This window comes from Macaca thibetana, chromosome 6, assembly GCF_024542745.1.
Source record: "Macaca thibetana thibetana isolate TM-01 chromosome 6, ASM2454274v1, whole genome shotgun sequence".
Taxonomy (NCBI): domain Eukaryota; kingdom Metazoa; phylum Chordata; class Mammalia; order Primates; family Cercopithecidae; genus Macaca; species Macaca thibetana.
Window position 1 is genome coordinate 164821151 of NC_065583.1, and position 22438 is coordinate 164843588.

Sequence of the window (22438 nt, forward strand, 5' to 3'; positions counted from 1 at the left end):
ATACTCTATTTTTTCTAGGTGGTAGAATTATGAGGTTTTTCATAATTTTCTGATTTTCAAAACTTTTTAAATGAGAACTTGTTACTTCTCTAATAAGCAAAAATAAATGTTTAACAAAATATTTACACAAACATACTCTTACATGAAATGCTCAATTATTTGAAAAATTTATTAAGTTCCTATTCCTAACAATATACATGTTTCATCTTTGCAGAATTGTAAGGAAAATGATTTTTTCAAATAACCGAATATTTCATGTTAGAGTATATTTGTGTAAATATTTTGTGAAACATTTATTTTTGCTTATTGTAGAAGTATAATATACTTCATAAATAGAAAATCTAACTGCTCACATACATATTTTATGTACATAGACACAATCTCAGAGAATATGGAAAATAATGTTAAATAACACTATTATCAACATATAAACTAAAGCAACACATTGTATGGAGTAGAGAAAGCATATAAATATATAGACATGATGAAATATGACAAAAAGTGATGTATTTTCGAATTCCTAAAAATTTAGTGAAAGCATGAAACACAACCAGTTTACACAATGGAGATCCACGTAAACTCTCATGATTAGTCTGCTTGATATAATTACCTGCATGTGGGAGAAATTTAGTTAATGCTTATTTGAAACAAATGAATATTAAAAAGCTCACCGGCAAAATGGTATCTTCTAGGTGTCTTGACGACTGAATAAGATATGCGCAATCAGATAATAAGTGTGTTTTGATATAGCAAGCCGACGAAAACAGTAGAGGTGAAAGGGATATTGTAATGTCATGACTCATGTTCGCCATCATTTACTAATTGCTCACTATTTGCCAGGCATAGAGCCATTTGCTTATCATACACTGATTCATTCATTTAATTTTCACAACAAAGCAAGAGGCAAGATTTGGCTTATTTATGGGTAATAAAATGAGAGCATCAAGGATTTCATTTTAATGAGTAAATCGATTTCAGAACGTGTATTCTGTATAACCTTGAGAGTAACACTGGAGCGGGTAGAGAACATTAAGGAGAACAGAGATTGAAAATGGGGTATTTCATTTTGGGAGATAGTATAAAAATCATTGAGGTGGACTCATTGTGCAATGCTCTGAATGTGAATGTATTGGTCAATGACAATAAAAACCTCATATTATTCCTTCATTTATCTTCTAATACATATGATTTCAGACCATATTCATTTACTCCCTTTGTTGAAAACATGTTTTAATTTTTGGAGAAAATATATTGTGGGGGAAATACTTAAAATAATAACAGCTATAGTGAGCAGAGGGGAGACACTACAGATAACATGTATTTCAATTTGAGTTTGAATTTGGTGCAGGTAACAGAATACAACCACCACGGCTTAATCCAATGATTGAGCTTTCCTCCCACAACAGGAAGGCAATACACTGAGGCACATAGACAATTAGGAAGAAATGAGGACATTTGTGTGCCTCATTTCAGCTTCTGGTGGTGATTACCTCTTTGCAGTGCTTCAATTTCTGCTACCCCCAATAACCCCAATTTATAATTAAACTCCAGGAGGATAAGAAATTTGTCATCTTCTCTATTGTTTGCTACTAATTCTCCAAATTTTGGCCAATACTGAACCACAGTGGATGGATGCTCAATAAACATTTGCTAAATGAATGAATAACACCGTCATAGGAGTTGCAGCAATAATAAAAGGCAATTTGAGTGCATACGTGAAGTTTGCAATCAAATAGTGAAATGACTCACACGTTGATCTTAACTAAAATGGTTCATTTAAATTAGTTAACTACTTTACAGTCTTCAAAAACATAGAGACACTTTCAGGTAACAAATATATCTTTTATGATTGAGAGCAAACAGTGTGTATTAGCCTCCCAAATATACATACACATGTACTCATGATGACACTATTGGCTGACTATTTCAGATAATTTGCTTTAAAATTTAAATTATGAATTTAAATAAGTATCATTACTCTCCCTATTTAAATGCTGAACAGCAACAATAATCACTTACCTGATTTCATTTCTCAATTTGAAAATTTCTCAACTGTTTATCAATGGATAATTCACTTAAAAAATTACAAAAATATTATCTTCTATTTGAATCTCAATAGCAACAAACAATGCCCTATTGAAACAGCTGTGACTTAAATGAGACTGTCATTCTCCTAAAATTGACATACTTTCAATTACAAAATAAAACACATACATTTATAAAAATTATTTTGAATTATTAGATTTTATTTCTAAAATTAAGTTACACTTCCATATAAAAGTATGTTTGCTTCAAATTTTGAAAAGTGATTTCAAAAATCGAGATATAGCACTTAGTATTTCCCTATATGTGATTTCTGTATCACATAACTCTATTAATGCACAGACAGAAGAAATACAATGAAGGTTTTTCACTGTGCGTTGAGTACTGTAATTTGAAAATAATAAACTAATAATGTTCTGGTCTCATAGAGAATTTGAGGATTTAGAATATTCCTTTATATAGGAACTATCAGAAACAGGAGGCAAAAGATGGCAGCAGTGAGTCGTTCCAAGATCTAACATTATACATGTTCATTTTGCTTTATTTTTCAGTATTATCTAATTGTGAATTGAATTATATCTTAAGTTACAAATTATTCTAGAAGAATAAAAATCATAAATGTTTCAATGAAATGGGGCACTGAGCAAATTAAATCAAAGCAATCCAGGACATTGGACATTACCACTCTGCTTCCTAAATAACCACATCACACCAGACCCAGCCCCAACAGTGTCTGTAGGGACTGCCTGCAGGTCATTTCCCAGACACACAATTAGTTGATAGAATTTGTCATTGCTCATCTCAAAAATAACTAAAAAACGTTAGAAAATTACTTTCTTTACTTAGATCTCTACTAGGCATAAAAGATACATATATTACCTCTTGATAGTGTCTACATATCTACCTCCATTTTAATCTAAGGAGTAACTGATGTCCCCTCATCTCCCTTACCACCTCCCCACTGACTTCTTGAGTTAGAAGATGCAACGGGAAAACCAAACAATAGCAGACTGACAGAAGCTCGGGTGAGAACTAAGAACATCTCTTGAAATATAATGTGGTCTAATGGATATGATGCTGCTAATTTGTCTTGTACCAAGTACTCAGTGTAATTGAACTGCCTTTCTGAGAACTAAGATAAAAATTACAGTTAAACGTGTGCTGCAAAAAAAAAAAAAAAAAAAAAAAGGTCTTTCATGTCTTCCCTCACAGGACTCAGGATATTTCAATATCAAACTGGCTTTAACACACTTGGAGTCAGCTTGGGGAACTGTTTTTGCAGGTGAGACCAAGCCTGTGTGTGCATGTCCACACCGGGGTAGCAGGAATAAAAGCGAACATTTGTATTGTTGTCAATAGTCTATGCTTAATCTGCTCCTCCTAGCAATTATTTGTTACCTATTTAACCTCTGTATGACTTTTCTCCTTTACTCTTCCATTTATATTTCAACTTACTCCCAAGTATAATAAAGAATAGACTTGAATATTCAAATCATTTAAGTTTGTTGGATAATCTCTTCCAACACAAAATAGAAGCACAATGTCACTGAGAATCATAAGCACCAAATCCCTCTTATTACAATTTCCTGCATTCTGTCATGCTTATTTGCGTTTCAGAAACAAGCTCTGCGGAGGGGTGGGGTGGAGGAGATCGCAACCTCAGACAGTCTGCGGTGTTCAGGGTCATGCCTGTGGCATAATTAGGAGGAACATTCGCCCTGGCCCCTGGGCAGGCTGTGCTCTGCTTGGCTTGGCTTGTGAATGCAGCACGAGTGAGCCCCCTCCTGACTCCTGAGTCAGAGGGACAGGGTCGAAGGCCCAGAGGTCTTCCTTGGCACATGATTTGGGTTTCGTTTTTCAACAAGACTTTGAATACGGTGATTCTACTTGCTGTATTTCACAGCAGTATACGCAAGAAGTCCCGATGGGGTCAAGGAGCAGTCAAGCCAGGAGGTGATATGGAAAACCGATCTGAACTTGAAGAAGGCAATGCGAGATGCATTGGAAAACTGTGGGGAAGGATTAGGGGAGTGGTTCACTTTTGCCCAGGAAAGAAGGAAGAAAAGGAGGAAGAGAAGGTGGCAGAGGTGCAGCAGAAGAGGCCAAGAGAGGAGGACAAGGTGGCACAAGAGGGGGAGGAGAGAGAACTTAATCTGTTCAAGTTTCAAACTGAGCAAGGGTCTTTCTTGCAGGAAGTTTGCAGGCATTCCAGATTCAAATCTGAAGTGATTTTGCCTAAGGAGAAACTTTCACTACCCTCCAAAAACATGCCATCTGAACAGGGAAGGTGATGGCAAGATTGGGCAGGTGCTGTGGAGAAGACCTCTCTGCTGGACGTCGTGCCTTTTTAGCTCTGCAATCACAGGATCTGCAAGAGCATCCACCTGCGCCCAGCAGCACTTTCTGCCGGCCTCCCTTCCCCAACCCACCTAGCCACTGTAGGACCCCTCGCACCCCTGGCCCTTTGTTACAGGCTGACATCTGCCCCAGCAGAGTCAACTGTCAGCGCCTTGCACGTGAATGAGGAAAGCGGTGTTAACCTGGGGTTCCATCCCTTCCCAGGTCCCTTCCAGCTTTCGCCTAGCTCCGGAGCATCCAACCATCTCAGGTCCAGGGCGTGCGTTCCCAAGGATGCTCGGCCCTCTCCCAACCCGCGGCCTCCTCCCCTCTCTCCCGCGGCTGCCGCTGCTGCCGCGAAAACCAGGAGAACTGGAATGCGCGCGGCGAAGCGCCGCTCTCGCGGCGGCACTGGGCATGCTCCGCACCCGGGGCCGGTTTCGGCGGCGGGGCGGACGCTCCCTCACTAGCCGGGCGCCCGGGCCGGCCGCCGAGGCTTAGGTGGAGGCTGAGGCTGCCGCGCGCCGCGGGAGGAGCCTCGCCCTCGGCGGCGGCGGCGGCACAGGTGGCGCGGGCCGCGCGCGGGGCGCAGCTCGGGAGCGCTCGGCGCCTGGCGCCGCGGCGGCCCCAGGCTCGCGCCCGCAGCTACAGCCGGCCGAGCGGAGCGGCGGGCGCCCCGGCTACTCTCTCAGCCCGGCCGGCTGGCGGCGGCGCCCGGAGTCCCAAGGAGCCCGCAGGAGCCCGCGGAGCCCGCGGAGCCGGGCAGGGGGCGCTGCGCTCGCCGCGCTCGGAGGGGCCGCCGGGCCGGGCGCCGCGCACTAGCGTCGGGAGCCGCCTCTCGCCCGCGGCGCTCGCCCCTGCCACCCGCCAGCATCCCTTGTCCCGCGGCCGCGCTCAGACAACAAAAGCGGAAGATGCTGCAGTTGGGCAAGGTCAGGACCTTGCCCTGAAGCCGGGCGGCGCCGCGTACGCCTCTCCCCGGACTGAGGAGCTGTCGCCGGCGGCGGGTGCATGTTTGCGAGGAAGCCGCCGGGCGCCGCGCCGTTGGGTGAGTTGCGGGGCTGGGCGGCCGGGGCCGGGCAGAGCCTCTTCCCGGCGCCGTCCTCCTCCTCCTGCCGCCGGTGGGGGTGGTCCTGGGCTCCCGGCCGGCGGGCGGGCGGCGGCGGCTGCTGCGGGGGTCCTGCCTGCCTCGGGAAGGACCGCTATCGCGCCAGGTCCCCCTCGGAAGCCGCTGTGCCTGGAAGGGGGTCTGGGGTTAGTGCCTTTCTTGGAGCTGTTACCAAGTGGCTGCCCTGCGTGCTCCCCCTCCCTGCCACCCATCTCCCCGGGAGGAAGCGTATTTAGGGCAACACCGACAATGCTGCTCCCTGCCACCCAGAGAACATACCCGGTGCATTCATGACGTCCCTAATATACGGGAAGAGACGGGGTGGGGGTGGGGAGGACTTCCCTCCAGTCTTTTGCCCTTATGTTCAATGTCATTACGATGTTTGGCTAGAACAAAATGGAAAGACTTAGTCATATGCGTCCATGGCCATGTCTTCAGGCTCCCGCGGCTTGCCAGACCCAGAGCCCCCTTGGTCTATATTTAGCGGCTTCCGAGCAAGCCTTTGCTGCCGGCTTCACAGGTTTCGGGGGCTTCTGCTTGCTGACAATAGACAGCCAGGCTCTGGAAAGCGCTGCCTGAAAGCCAGGTTTGGAAGGCTGTGCGTGTGTATGGGAGATAAGCGATGCGAAATTGGGGTGATCCGTAATTAATGGCTGAAAGCGAAGCTGCTTTTTTCTTTTTTCCCGACCCTCATCTTATTCTGGTGTGTAATGTGTTTTTTTTTCGATTGCCACTCGGCAGGTTTGAGCCTCTACGTTCAGAATTAAGTCACTAGAAAGGTGATGCAGCCTTCCTGGTGTGTGTGGTAGGAAAACAGACTTGGGAATTTTTGGGGTGTGTGTTTGTGTGTGTATGTGTCACAAAGAACAGTTACTTCCAGAATGCCCAAAGTTGTATTTTGCTGTAACCGTGGGGGTATGAAGGGTGTGGGAGATGAGAGCGAGCGGGGCAGGTTGTGGTTCCAAGGTGTTTTTTTCTTTTCTTGTGTGCCTCATTTGAGCTGCTGTGGTTCGCCTTAGCTCTGGAAGGTGTTATTAAGATGTATTTTTACTGTGCTCAAGCAAATACGTTTATTTAGAAAACAGAGAATGTTATAAGCATAGTATTAGGCCTGACAGGTGTAAATTTTCACTTTTAAGAACTATGTGACCAATATTTAAGAGGCTTGGGATTTTCTGCAGTGACTTCCATGAAAATAGGGAGGTGATGAAACTCCCTGGGAGTTATCTCATTGTGCATACTTCATCAGGGGCTGAAGCTACCGAGGGGAGTCCAGCTCGTCTCAGCTGCTGGTCGTTCACCTACATAATGACAGGGCTTCGGGGCTGCACCACTTCTAAAATCCCATGGAGAAGTGTTTGCTGTGACTCATATCAAGTTATGGCGGTGAACCTGTGCATTATTTTGGGGATTTGTGCTACAAGAAGTGTGACATATAGGGGCGAGTATCCTCAAATATGAACTAGATGCTTTAAACTGCCCTCAGCTGTCTTTTATTAACATATCGTTGCCATACGCAGAATCTGTTCCTACTGTTGTTGGGGGAAAATGTTAAGTGGTATCGTTAGTGATTTGTGGGTTACAAGGGCTCAGGGCTTGAAGGAAGACGATTACATTCCAAGTTAAGTGTTGAAATTTGGGAGGCCTTTGATTATACTCATCACAAGTCAGTGTTGCAGAAGGACTGGCAAGGTCTATATGGCTCAAGTTAATTGAATACTGTGATTAGTTTTTAGCAATATTGCCTTAGTTTCACCTTATTCACATTCAGGGAACTTTCCGAGAGCACTTTGAACACACCGTTGTGCCCGTTGCATTGTTTTAATATAAAATTTCTTTCAAAAAAGAAGCAGTAGATGAAGTAGCATACATTTCTCATTTCCTTTTCTTTTTTCGTTTTGAGCCTAGTGTTTCAGTCTTAAACATGATTCTTAAAGGACTAGTTAGTATTGCTCTTTGCCTGTGTGTGCACCCAGAGCGGCCGATGGGCATGAGAAAAACTACATGTACTGTATATGTGGGTTTTATGTTATATTGTGGATTGCAAATGATATTACCTGATTGAATGGCAATTGTAGTAAGTACATGAGGTTGTTGCTCTAATAAAATTGTCATAGTCTTAGGAGTTATTTAATTTGGTGTACGTTTGTGTAGTTGTATAACCCAATCATTATAGGTGTCACTAATGTTTTCATTGTTTGTAATAAAAGTCATGCACTGTCAAATTACAGTCTTTCTATCCACTTTACATCTTTCACAATAGAATACAAGCCAGTTTTTTCTCCTGGTGAAATTGTTCATCAGAGACAAAAATGAAATTCAAATATTAGTTTGCAAATGCAATTTATAGTTTTGTTAAATAATATCTAAGGATAATATTGCTTTCATAATGGCTTGTAAAATTAAAAATGAAGTTATGATATTCTCAAATATAATATTACTTTGGTATTTAGTTGAATATGCAGTGCATTTGCAGAGAATGTTACAGAACTTGCTCTTTTCCGTTTTGTCTTACCAAACTTCTTTTTTGTGTGGTATACATTTATGTGGACTTGTTGAAGGGGTTTTCAGAGTAATTTCATCAGGTTGTCTTTAAGAAAACATTAAAATTACGTTTGAAATAATGTATTGTAATTTGTCCATAAGGTCAGTACACTATGTATGGACTAGCGTATACAGTTGTAACGAGTCAATTGAATTAAAATAGAAACTGTGACATTTTGAACTTCCAATGTTTTTTTCTTTATGATTAGCCACAGAAAATGGGAACACCCATTGTTTTTTCTCTGTGTGAACATTATTTTCACTTCCTTAGAGGGAAATCCTTGATGCTAGTCTTACTCTTCCTAACAGAGTTTTTATTTTTAAAATACTTAACATAGTTGGGAGTACGTCAACTTGGATGCCATAATTCAGGCAACGAACAAAAACGAAGCATGGACTGCCAATCATTTTCAAGTCCAGTACTTCAGCCGAAGGTGTGGTTCTTTCCTGGGTGATTTACAAGTGAAATACACCGCCAAGCCAAATTCATTGTTGGCTTCCATGATGGTTTTCCTCATTCATCTTCTGAAGGTGTTCTCCTGTCCACAGTACTTTGATAGCTTTCTGGTGTGTGAAAAGTTAATTTGAGTGGGAACAGTTCATGATACTTGTTGCTAGCTTGAAGTTATCTGATTATATGCCAATGCAACAGCTTTTTATATTAATATAAAATATTAAACTTGTCATCAGTAAATAGTTTCTATCACATTGTCTGCCAATCCAGCCTACTGATTAACAAACTGGTTGGGTTTAATGAACTCAGTTATAGTCACAAACAGTACCTCCACACAGGGAACTCACAGAAATATTTTATCATACTGTGCTTTTTAGTCCATTAAATGTTAAGACTCATAACAAAAATCTGCAGTTATGACACCTCCAGTTGTTTATCTTTTGATCACATAGCAGTTAAGTGCAATTCCAAGCTCTGAATCATGGTTAATTGATTTGTAGGAAGTGGCTTAGCTATGTTAGGATATCGAAGTTGTACTCTGTATCTATTCGTTTTTGACAAATTGGAAATAATCATTAAATAAGTGAAACAATGCTTCCTAGAAACTTCCATCTTAGATAAATTTTCACCTCTCTTGGCACATGACTTGCAAAATGAATTACATATATTGAAACTTATTTTATTAGTTTCCTGTATATTATATATTACATTATTTTGTAATAAAGTTACATACACACACACACACACACACACGTTGTATGTCAGAGTCCAACTATTTCTCTAGAAATATATTTGTGATCTAAAATGACAATTATTGGAAAAATAAGTTTGCATAGTGTAATACTGTTTTGCATTCTCCTTCTGGTGGGTACAGAGATGTGGAGAGAGCACTGGCTTTTGGTGGATTCCAGCCCTATCTCTTCTTAGCTGTGTATCCCTCACCATTTATGTGATCCTCAGTTGTTAACTCAGTTTCTTCAGCTGTAAAATGGATACAATAAGACAGAATATCTTAAAAGATTTCTTTGAGGATAAAGTGAGCAAGAGCATGGATAAGTGGCTTGTAAATGGTAACATTTATGTAAACACAAGAAATCAATATATACATTTTAAGACAGGTACTAATATTTTATATATATATAATTAAATAGGTTATCTAGGTTACCATCCTCTCTAACAAAGGGTATTAAATGGCTATAATTTCCCTACCCCTACCCCATTGTAATATTGCTTCATTATGCAGATTTGCATATATAATATGCTAAACTTTCTGTTCTGAAACATACCAGCCCTTTATATATTAAAGTATATAACAGTTAAGCTAAAGGAGGAGTAACTTATGTCTCCCAACACCATGATTAAAAAAGATTCTAATCTAGTAGAAATTATAAAACTTTGATATTCTCTATTAGTGTTATATTAGTCACCTGATTAAGATCAAATTTTCTACAAAGATTAATGTTGTACAAAGACTGTCATAGACAGTTTAATAAGCATCACTCTCTGTGAGGTCAGATATTACACATCTGCTCTGTTGAGAACCACAGAGCATGAATCTCATCATAATGTCATATTATGACAGAGAAAAAAGAAACAAACAGTGAATGTATTACATAAAGGGAAGACCCCCTCCCCAATTAAACTCAAGTGCTTGAAGAGAAATTAAAAGTGTGTGAATTGGTACCTCTTTGAAAATAGATGGTCATTTTCGCTTTCGTTTCACTCTTAAGAGCTGCAGTGAAGACAAAAAAGTGCCCAGCTCTTCCAGGTTTGAAGATGCCCAGGTCCTTGGGCTGATCAAACCCAGAGGGGCTTGATTTAGAACTGTGATCTTCAGCAACGTAATTTTTAGGATAATCACAATTCAGTGTATCTTGGAATTTGTTTCAGAATGTGACCTGTATAACAGGGGACAAATTTATCTTCACTCAAAAACATTTTGACAATAAATGTAGTTATTTGTATTCAATGTTATGTGTTGGGAACTGCCAATTATAAGTTACCAGAGCAAAATACATGTTACGATAAAAGACCTTACTGGTTGGTTGGTTTGTTTTTGGATAAAAGTAAGCAGGTGAGCCAATTATATTTGGTTAAATAAATATATGTAACATTTCTACAAGTTTTGAATGATACAGAAATGTTACTGAATAGGATGTTTACTTTATAACAGTAGATGATGGGGGAACAATTAATTTGATCTTTGATATTAGAAAATACACTTCTCTTGCCTAGGTAAAGACCAGAGTTTTCTCATTGGTAACATTTTTGGTTTGACACATGTGATTATCGCGACTGTCATTAGAAATGTTGTCCAGTAGATATGTATAAAGAAAACTGCATTTTGTGCATGTTTTATGCAGTTCGTTCTTTTGGTTTAGGAACCTCCTTATAATGTAAAAATACTTTATTGTATTATCTCTTTGCATTTAAATATGCAATAACATAAAGCACAGAAAGGTATATATTTGTTTTAAGAGTTATAAAATATGCAGGAATGTGGGTTGTTGGTGTCCTTAAGGAATCAAATAAATATCTAGCTCTACTCCTCCCCACTCCCCATCTGAGCAAGTTGGGATATTGGAAGGGAAAAAGATAAGTAAGTGACTGCCATGGACAAAAACATCAGTTTTGATTAGACATAGCTTGATGTGGCAGTTGAATGACATCCCAGGTCGTCGGCCTTCTTTCCCTCCTCCCTCCCCACAGGGACAGAGCTTTTTCTGAGCTGGCAGAACCAAGCCTTGCTCTCTGCAGGGAAGATGATCTCCAGAGGAAGAGAGAAGAAGCAAGGCAAGCTGCTCCTTTATTCTTCAGAGGCAGAGAAAGTGAAAAGCTGGAGAGAGGCCAGCAGTGTTACATTAATTAAGTTCCCTTCGCCTGAAAGGAAATAGCAGAATAGAGAAGAAGTGTTCCCCATTGGCATGGTTTATAAAGAATTCTAGTTGATAGAATTCTGGATATAGTAGCTTTCACAGTGCTTTGCTTGGTAGTTGAGCTCTTTAAATATTTCATGGTATTTTGACACCACATCAAGAATTATCAAGGTAGTGTCTAATGCCCTGGTTGATTTACAACAAGTATGGTCCATGAAATTCAGCAGATTTATGTATAGCCAACTTTAAAATAACTTACCCTTGACATTCTTCCCCTATTTCTCATGTTATTCTTTAACTGCCAATAATTGGATCACTTTGTAAGTGGTGAGTATTAGACACAAAAAAGACGATGTCAAAATCTGACTTCCCAAACCATATATAAGTGATCCAGGCTAGCTATTATTCACAGCTTTTTTTTTTTTACCTCAGTGTAAATGATTAGATTTTAGTGGCTGTTTGATGTTTTGCAACTAATAGGAGGAATCATGGACACAGTAAAGAAAGAAGAGAAAGATTGCATTTCTAAATAGATATGATTTGACTCTAAGCATAACTACTCAACCTAAAAATGCTCACTTTTAAAAATAAATTTTATTCTCTATCACATATTTTATTTGGACTTTCAAATATTAGAGTAATATAGCAGTCTTTACCTTCAACAGTATAGAATAATGTAATTTCCAGAAAGAGCAACCTTTTTGGTAGCTCCAAATGTAAAAGAGCCACAGTTCAATCTCTCATCTCGAACAAAATCTTCACTGGTGTGGAGCCTTGTTCTTGGGGTCATGGAGAAACTGAATAAGGAGGAAGAGGAATCCTCCAGAAAGACAGAGAGGTGTTATATAAAAAGTCTCAGAGACAATAAAAATTATCTCATTAACGCAGGACATGGAAGGTTGATGCAGAAAGGCTGGGGCTTGTAGCATCTGAATTGGATTATTCGTGTTGCTTAACTTGGGTTGAAAAACGGTAATGTTAAATTCATAGCAGGTGCATAGATATATTATGGCACCTCTAGCCAAAGAAATATGCAGTTATGAATTACATTTTCAGAGTAGCTAATTATATGAGAACTGTTCATAATACTAAAGCTAAGAAGATAAGGCAAATAACTATATTGAATGTGATACCCAGCACATATACCCACTCAAAAATGTGAGAACACAGTGTTTATGTCAGGGTTTCAAGAGTTGTATTCTTTATATATTACTTTTCCACTAAATATATTATAGTTTTATATATATATATAGCATTATGCAGAAGAAAAGCATGCCTTTCCATTCTCGAAAAGAATAGTATATATTTATTTTGGGGTGAAGTTCATTAATTAGCTGAATGCATGACTTAAAGTTAACAAAAGTCATTCATCATGGAATGTAGATTACACAGATTTTGTTCATCCATACTTATGTTTTCTCTCCTTTAAATTTGAGATTTGTTTGTTTTCAAAAGTAATGCATGCTCATTGAAAATTCAAAAATACAGAAATGATTAAAAGAAGTTAAAATTCATGCATGGTTGCAAGCCCCCAAAATGACTATATTTTTAGCAGAAATGTCAGGCGATACACATTTTTAAGTTTAGAAAAAATTTTTCATATTCTGTTTAGTTACCTCTTAACATCTCATATAATTAGCATTTTTACTGTTTTTTTTTCCCCATAGCTTTATGTAACATTATTTACTTACATCAGTCTGTTTTGGAGATTGATGACATTTTCATTTTTGGTAGTTATATTTAATGCTATAATTAAGATCCTAATAACTAAATAGTCATCATCAGATTATTTATTCTAGATTACTTCCTAGAAATGGATGTTTTCAAGGTTGTTGATATATGTTGTTCATTTGTCTTCCAGAAAGATTATATAATTTATATTTCTCTCAGCAACGCAGGCGTGTGCCAATTTTCCCGTGATTTCAACAACATTGGGTGTTGTAATGAGAAAAAAAAACTTCCAGTTACATAGGGGAATTATTGTGTTTTCCTCTAATTCATTAGCTTCTCTATTAATATTTCTGAGGTTAAATATTTTATAATTTTGTCCACATCTAATTTTTTGTGAATTATCTTTTTATATCTTATACACATTTCTCAATTTATGTTCCGTTTTAAAAATTTATTTATATTGCTTGTCTATAGTAATTATGTCACTCTTTGTCATGTCTTAACAGCTTATATATCATTTTATTTGTTCCTATTTTGGGAGCATAATTCTAAAGCTTGAAGTTAAACTTATTTACTTGTCCTACAGGAGTTCTTCTTTGAGGAAACATTTTACTGCTTGCTGATTTCATGTGTCTCAGTAGTAAATACAGCAGTGGAGCAAATGGTTGAGAAAATAGCTTCAAAGCTGTACCCCAACTGACTGAGTTCATATCCCAACTTTATCATTTTCTTAGTGAGTGGATATTTTACCACTAAGTGTCATTGTTAACACAGGGGAAACAATAATTCCTGTATCTTCAGGTTGTTGTGAGGGTGAACTAAGAGACCATGGACTTAAAATACATAGCAGAGTATGTGGTGTATTCACTATTATAACACACACTAGCTCTTTGCGCTGTGAAATAATACAGATGCCAGATGCTTTTCTGTAATTCTGGCCTTTGCTTTTCCCAGACGAGGCATAGTTACACACCTGCACAGACTCCAGGACCACTGTGTGAAAAGGCAAGATGTTTGTGGCAGTCTGGGGCTCATGGGTGCAAGTGCTTTGTGTGTGGTTCTGGCAGTTTACTGTGTATTCTTCAGGGATGCCTCACTTCTCAAGTTCAAGTTCCTTGGGAAGAGTCAGTACAGTGTTTTTAGGCAAACACAGGATTTTTTACCTTCTCCCCCTGCTCCCAGGCACACACGCCTTCTCTCTGGTCACATAGGACCATGCTTCTCCCCAGCCCTACTCCATACTGGTAATCTGTCTTTTAAAATAATTGATCCACAAATCATCGGATAGTAGTAGGCACGTAACAAAGAATCAGTTAATCATTTGGGGCAAAAATGGTTCCTGAACCAAGGTTTCTTTGCTTGCTCTGGGTTGGTTTTGGGTAGCAGACACTGCAGCACCCTGGAGGGACCACTGCCTTAGGATGCAAAGTTCTGGGATCTAAATCTTGCTCGGCACTTGCCTTCTCTTATGACTTCGCATCTTTGCCTATTTTGTCATGTGTTCATTGGGATAACAACTCACAGGGCTTTGGTGAATGTGCTGTGATAATTTAGGTGAAAATGCTTTGCGAAGCTTAATCATAACGAACATTTAAGTATAAAATATATTCTCTGGAACTTTTGATGCACTTCAAAAATACAGTAATGGTGGGGGTAAGAGTTCGAGTCAAAAGATTTTCTTGCCTGTAAAACTAAATCTCTGAATTTCATTACTAATATCGTTATAAAATGCCCACTTCCATAATGGCTGTAAAGATATTGCTACATTTCATGCTACTGGGTATTGCCTAAAGGAAGAATTCTCCTTTATCCTTCTGTAGAAGTAATTCTTGTTATTTCTTCATACTGCTTCAAATATTGTAAGTTATACAAAATTGGCCCAAAAAGTTTCTTGTGTTTTTTTCTTGTGGCACACATATTTGCTGTTTAAAGATGGGAGTTGAATGAAGCCCTATTGTCCCTCAAGAGTGAAGTCTGTAGAAATGTCTCCAGAATATTACTTTCTGTGTTGGTGGACTGCCGAGTCTGGCACCTGTGAGGCTTTATCAGAACAGTTTTAGAAGTGTGAACCATAGTTGGCTTCCATTTTTTGAGCATATTTCCTTAAATACTTTGAACAAAATTGCACAGAATTCTTATCGCTTTAACTCTAGCCTGCCAATAGGAAGAAATCATGTGTAAGTTACAGAAATCTAATTTATTCTCGATTCCCAAAACTTTCGAAGGAAGTAAAGAAGTCAAGTTAAACATTCCTCCATGAGTATGTTACTTAGTGAGTTACAGAGTTTTAGGTACTTGAGAGGGGATGCCAATCTTCGTTTTGCTGACTGCCTATAGCAATTTCAGATATGACCTCCTTTCCTTATAAATCAAAAGTCTTCTTTCAGCAGTTTAGCACAGGTTGTGTGATAAATTGTACCGTGACACCATAATTCCTGTTGCCGCAGTTGAGGGGACTCATGGAGTGTACTTAGCTTGTACTTGTGGACGTAGGAAAGAAGCAGAGTGTCAGATGATAGAACCAAAATGATGGCTGGAGGAAATTAATGTTCAGGCATCATCCTTCTTCCTCTGCAAATACAGGCGATGGATGTGGAAGGCTGAGGGTGTTCTCATGAGATAGGAGCTAGGAGTTTGGTAACACCTGGTAAGTGCAGGAATTTCAAGAAGTGGGAAGGTGCAAGGTAGCTTAAACGTTTTGGAAACAGAACTATTATAATGGGCAAGTCCACTGTTTATTGATTTATGCATTCATTCAACAAACTAGACAAATTTAATTTTAAAAGAAACACGAAGTTATAAATAGTAGCCAGCAGCAAGCTCTGGATGTATATACCTCCAACGCCACATAACCTGTCCCTCTGGGAAAGGTATTTTTCTAGTTGAAGGGTAGCTATTTCTATCCTTTTCAAACATAGATTTCCAACTGAGATGGCTGTGCAGCCTTAATTCCATCACATCTCTGAAATCCTTCCCTTTCTCCATGTGCCGATTCTCTTAAAATGCATTAATTGCTACTAGGATTCAAGATCTTTCAGTAGTAAACGTAAATACTTTATGTTTACATAGAATTAATATGAGTTTATATGGCTTCCTTGTGGCCTGATAAATCGTGCATTTTACAATAGTGCAGTCAGACCTACAGAATGGCAGGCGGTGCAGAGCCGCAAGTGGGAGAGCTGGTGACAGGGCTGGATAAAGTGCTGTCTTAAGTTGAACAGAGTGTGGGAGGAAATATAAGCAAAGTTATTCCGTAGAATTTTATAGCATGTTAGTCTTTACAAGTGCTTTCTCATATTTTATCTCTTGAAAGGGAGGATAAGAATTTTGAAAGCAATGTAACAGATTTTTGGACCAGTAGTAGATTTCGTCGTGTTCACTGACTCTTGGAATATCCTTAGGTGATATTCATCTGATTTTAAATATACATGCTGTTCCTTACAGTTATTTATCATTTTAGCTAATTGAGATGTGGTGGGCTGGGATTTGGTGGCTATGTGAATTCTTTTTTAGAAAGAAGGTGCTATCTAACTCCAAAGATTTTTTTTTCTTTTTTTTTTTTTTGCAGTTTCTCTCAAGGTCTTTGATGCTTACACAGTTGTGTTTGTTGTCCATTGCCTTTCCTTTTTCTTTTTATTCTTTAAAGCAAATTGCTTTGTGGATTATGAGGGAAGATATTTCTTCTTTGCTGTAGCTTATTAATTTTCAATATGTATACCCAGGACTTATGTTAAATTGTTACTATTACAGAAGTGATTTCAGTTTTTCTGCTGAATAGTTTTCTTATTAGTAGAGCATTGTTACTTACAGGTTTACTGTCAGCATAGCTTTGAAGATAGAGCTTTCTGGTTATTTGGAGAAATGTAGGACTGTTCGTACATTGATTAGAAGGCACTGAGAAGACAAATAAGGTAGGCTAGTCATCTAATATCAGCATGTGGTGCTATACTCTTTGCATGAAACCAGTGGCATGTGGAAAAGTTTGCCATCATCAACAAGCTGCGTGTGCATACTAGGCTTAAAAATATAGACACAATGTAAGATGTCAGGTTTTCTGATGTGCAGATGTGTGATGTTATAGAGAATATTATGATGTCAGAAGAATTTGTGGAGCTGTTCATGAATCACCAGGAGAAGATGGTATAACGTTTTGACAACAGATTCACAGACTGGGCTGTAGCACTGAGTGGATAATTGAGTACCACATGGAAGGGCATAAATATTTCCTAAGGGCACAAATATTTCCAAATTTATTAACATACTATATCCCCTTTCATCTCAGAAGTTCAGGAAAACTTGTCCAATGTCAAGTGATAGTGCATCCTGTCTTTGGAGGGATTCCACCAAATTTTTCCAAGACCGTCACAGTTGGCTCAGGCTGCCCTAGTACCACAAATTGTGTGGCTTAAGCAACATTTATTTCTCACAGTTTTAGAGACAGGAATGTCTACGATCAAGATGCTGGCAGCTTCGATTCCAGGTGAGGGCTCTCCTCCTGACGTGCAGATGGCCGCCTTCCTGCTCTTTCCTCACATGGCATTTTGTAGAACTCTCATCTGTTTTCTTAGAAAGCTACTGATCCCTTCGTGAGGACCCCATCCCCATCACCTAATCTAACACTAATTACCTTCCAAAGGCCTCATTTCCAAATGCCATCACAACGGGGGCTAGGGCTGCATCATATTACTTTGGTGGTGGGTGGGGAGAAGACGCAAACATTCAATCCATAACAGAGACCACAGGATGAAACCAGCAAGGTACCCAGTGTCAAGGAAGGCCAACCTCTGGTGGCAGATTTTGGAACTTTGTATTGAATTATTCCCTAAATGAATGATAATTCCTGATGGATAATATGAAGCTCTTTGAGCTGTTTTATAAATAAGTGATTATTCAGCTCACTTTAAATGTTTAGCTTTGATTTATAAAATTTGGAATGTGATACACAGAACAATATGGTATATAGAGTACCTAGACCCACATGTCTATATTTATTAACATATGGCATTCCAGAGTTCCTTTTTATGTGTATTTTTCAAAATTGCATGGATGCTTCTCATCTTGGTTGAACCTCCCACTTCTTGCCACCTTCAGTCTTAAGAGGCTGATCCAGCTGTCTCATTGCTCACCAGGGTTTCTGCAGCAGGCTCCTGCCTGGCCACCCCACTGTGAGCTCATCATTCCTACAGCTGTCCTAGGGCTCCTTCTAATTCACTCACATCTTGCCTTTGTTTATAACCCTAGCGGTGACAACCAGCAAAAGGTCCAGCTTCTTTCTGTTTTATCTTATCTCCCCTCTCTGTTCCCGGGTTTATTAGGCTGCAGCCACTTTGGCCGCCTGTCTCTGCCCATCATCCTGCTAAAGCAAATGTTTCTGTCCTAACAGTTATCCTTTTGATCTTTTTCATAACATATGAGTGATAGAAATCATCTCATTTGTTTGTTTTATTTATTTATTTGTTGGTTTATGGGTTTATTTCCTTGTTTCCTTCCATTAGACTGCAACCTCCTTGAAGGTTGGTCATTAAAATGACTTTAAAATTGATCATTTACTGATATAGTACACATAGGAACTCACAAGCATTAATGTATACCTGGCTTCTAAGTAGCTGCCTTATGAAGGATAAAATTTTAATATATGGTCATCAAGTCATATAATAGATAGATGTTGAAATCAGAAGACAAGACAGAAGACAGTCTATCTGAAGGGATGTGAGAGATCAATATGAAGATGAGTTTGTAAGAGCTGCCTGCCTTTCCGTGTGCAGATGTAATATAGTGCTTTTTGCCTCTCAGGTCAGCTGCCATGGATTTCCTGGCATCCTCAGATAGAGCAGGTTGTCTTTCAAAGGCAGGTCATCTCATGATAAATACAGCTATGATAGGTTTTTGTGGCAGGAGGATATGTTAAATATATGAGAATATACTTTTGGTTCATGATTTTAATATGAACCAATATAGAAACAAAAAAATAGAACGGTACCAAGTTTATGTTTTCAGGGACCAGTAATCAGCATCTCAAAAAAAAAAAAAAAAAGTAGTGGACTGTGAACTGCAGGAAAAAGTTGATTCTGATGGGAAATTTCAGGTTACTTTTTCAAGACATTATAATGAGAAAGTATAGATGAATAATGGCAAAATTGGAAATCCAAATATATAATTATCAAAATAGATTCATTTTCTCAGATTGAATTTATATTTTTCCTTATCTTTAAATTGAAGGTACTATCTATGACTTGGAATATTGTCAACTAAAAGAAAAGTATTTTAAAAGACTATAAAATATTCGGATGCTAATTTTGGCATAAGACCACCAAAGTGATAAAGGTTGAAAACATTGTGATGTCCTTTATAAGGAAGAAATTTTAATGTGTTTGGGATATGGAGTTTTAAAAATTGCAATGTAATAAAATGTTAGAAGTGAATTCTTGTGACTTCAAGAGTGATATTTTAGTAATTCCATGTTTACTTTTTTTCATCCCATATAAGAAATGTCTGTATCTGGGAATTTATATTAATACAAAATGAAGTATTTGCTTTTATAAACTTTAATATTTCTTGTTTGGACTCCACTGTTATGAAATCCCCTGCTTATTTAAATTAGCTGTGCCTTTAGTGAATTATGTCTTTGATATAAACCTGCACATAGAAACGCTTGAAGGTATCAAATGTGTCATTAAATTGGGAAGGTTCCTTTGGCCTAACAAGAGTATTTTAAGGTAGTTCCCCTTTGATGTTTACATTGTGGCTACCTACTCAAACACTAATTTAGATTGAGTTGTTTCTCTCTTGCAGCATTGAATTGGCTACATAGCTGTGCATCTTTAGTGTTTGAATCTGCTCTAAATTATGTCTTAAAATCACTAACTCAATTTTGTCCTGGAGAGACATTTGAAGGTTTGTAACTGAAAATGTGTCACCTGTGGTGTGTCTGGGTGCAGGTCATCTCAGGACTCGGTGGAAGGTGGCATTCTGGCCCCTTCTCCCTATCTTCAGCTGCATGATTGACATTCTGCCTGCTGTCTAGTAATTCCAGCTTTTGGCTTTGAGTCTTACAGAAAGAAGGAAAACGGCCTTCATCTGATTATTTACCACGGGTGGTACATGCCTTGTGAAGTTTTCTATTTAAGAGTCATTCTAGGGGCTGGGCGTGGTGGCTCAGGTCTGTAATCCCAGCACTTTGGGAGGCTGAGGTGGGCGGATCATGAGATCAGGAGTTCAAGACCAGCCTGGCCAACGTAGTGAAACCCTGTCTCTACTAAAGATAGAAAAATTAGCTGGGTGTGGTGGTACGTGGCTGTAATCCCAGTTACTTGGGAGGCTGAGGCAGGAGAATTGCTTGAACCGGGACTGAGGGGTGGTGGTTGCAGTGAGCTGAGATTGCACCACCTCACTCCAGCCTGGGTGACAGAGCGAGACTCCATCTAAAAAAAAAAAAAAGAGTCATTCTGGGAATTTGAAGAATACACAACCAGGCCTACATTGCTGTGTTGCAAGTAGTAGGTAGGATCATGTGAAGTTTCTGACAGGTGACTATGTTAGACCTATAAAAATGTTCTAATTATTTTCATTCTCCTCAATGGAGGAGCTGATTAACAATTGAAAAATAACATGTATTCCTTTCTTCCCCCTGAAATTCTTCATTTGGTGGCTTGACAAATAAGAGATTTGAATTCTCTTGTGTTTCCAAGTACTAAGGGAGATGTGCCAACTCTTAGGTCATGGGGGAAACCATTGGATTAAGGTTGGCAAGGCTGGAAAGAATTAGCTTAAGTCCCTGAGCAATTTAAAGAACTGTGGGCTAGTATGTTTGGCCCTGGGGAATGGGGTGCACGCAGTCACTATCTGCCACAGGCAAATATTCTTATCTTCGTCAACCTTCTACCTTTCCTGGGTCTTTTAGCCTAGCCTAAAGGTTGTAACTTTGGCCTCTAAGCTATAGTAGGTTTAATTAAAGGACAGATGCAATGTTCCAATATTAACAATATTCTATTTTCTAAGTTTCAGCAACATTTTGTTTTTGTACTTTGAAATGTCATATGATTATTCTAAATGAGGTTAGAATTAATTTAAGAATGCCATTCATTTATAAAATTGAAGCCCTCAAGTCTTGTCCAAATGTTTACTTCAAATTGAATATGCTGGTAATACCAGGTTGAAAGCATTAAAATATAATTTAGCATCCAAGGAGATGAGTAAGCAATTCATGAAAACTGTCAATTTAAAAAATCTCTTTTATACATACCTTGGTATAATGTGTTGAAAATAGTACTTTACTTTTGTGACTTCCTTCACAAAGCCCATAACCTCAGTCTAATCATGTGGAAAACATTCTACAGAATGCCTGACCTGTATGCCTCAAAACTGTCAAAGGCATCAAATACAAGGAAAGAAACTGAGAACCAAGAGGAGCCCAAGGAGACACAATGACTAAATGTGGTGTGGTGTTTTGGATGGGGCCCTGGGACAGTAAAAGAACATTAGGGAAAATTACATAAATCTGAATTAAGTAAGAACTTTAGTTAATAATAATGTATCAATACTGGTTCATTAATTTTAACAAATGTGCCACACTAATCTAAGATGCTTATAATAGGAGAAATGAGGTCCTAAAAGGTAAAATTTATTTCTTTTTTACAACCTAATTTTTAACACTAGAATTTTTTTTTTTATACTTGCTCAAACTTTTTAAATACCTCTGTAAAGGGAAAGATGGTTTTGTTTGATTTTAGTGGGGTTAGACTATGTCCCAATATTTTAGAATTATTATTCAAATTGATTTCTAAATAGTAAATCAGCCTAAAATATTTTTATCAGTTACGTCATGGATTTTTGGCAAAGGTGAGGGGAAGGAGAATAAGTACTCAAAATTATTTTGAAAAAGCAATAGAATGGAAAATATCTTATTTGATGGTGGCTTGGAATCAAAAGAAACAGATAACTTATATTTGTAAAATTGCTCAGGTATTTTGTTTAGAGTATGGCTTTTTATAGAAGCAAAGAACATTTTCATCATGTTTTGAAATTACTTTAACAAATGAGTGGGGAATGCTATCTTTCCATTTACGAGGCCAAAAAATGTAATTACTCTTTAAGAATCACCTTACTGATAATCTGAAGATAAACTTTTAATGCCTCCTCACCAGCCCTTTTACCCAACCCATGTAATCCTTAGAAAGTATACATAGTTAGGGTTGCTAGATTTAGCAAATGTAAATACAAGATGCCTACTTTACTTTGAATTTCATATAAACCATACTTTTTTTTTTTGGTGCGATTATGTTCCAAATATTGCATGGCACACACTTGTACTAAACAATTATTTGTTGCTTTTCAGAAAACCAAATTGAACTTGATTTGTTCATGGTTCAATCTTGGTAGATTACTTGCATCTAGGAATTTTTCTAT

The 22438-nt window shown here is 38.5% G+C and overlaps 1 protein-coding gene across 3 annotated transcripts in view; it reads left to right on the plus strand.

Moving 5' to 3' along the window:
- The first annotated feature begins 4804 nt into the window (after positions 1 to 4804).
- Positions 4805 to 22438, plus strand: part of CTNND2 (catenin delta 2) — a 935738-nt gene continuing 918104 nt past the window's right edge. Inside the window, exon 1 of one of the 3 annotated variants that reach the window (XM_050794061.1) lies at positions 4805 to 5428. In XM_050794061.1, the coding sequence (XP_050650018.1) occupies positions 5392 to 5428 (37 nt within the window). In that variant the 5' untranslated portion in view covers positions 4805 to 5391. Of the gene's footprint in view, positions 5429 to 5631; positions 6075 to 22438 lie in introns of those variants that run through there. The other 2 variants (XM_050794059.1, XM_050794060.1) reach the window with 2 other exon arrangements.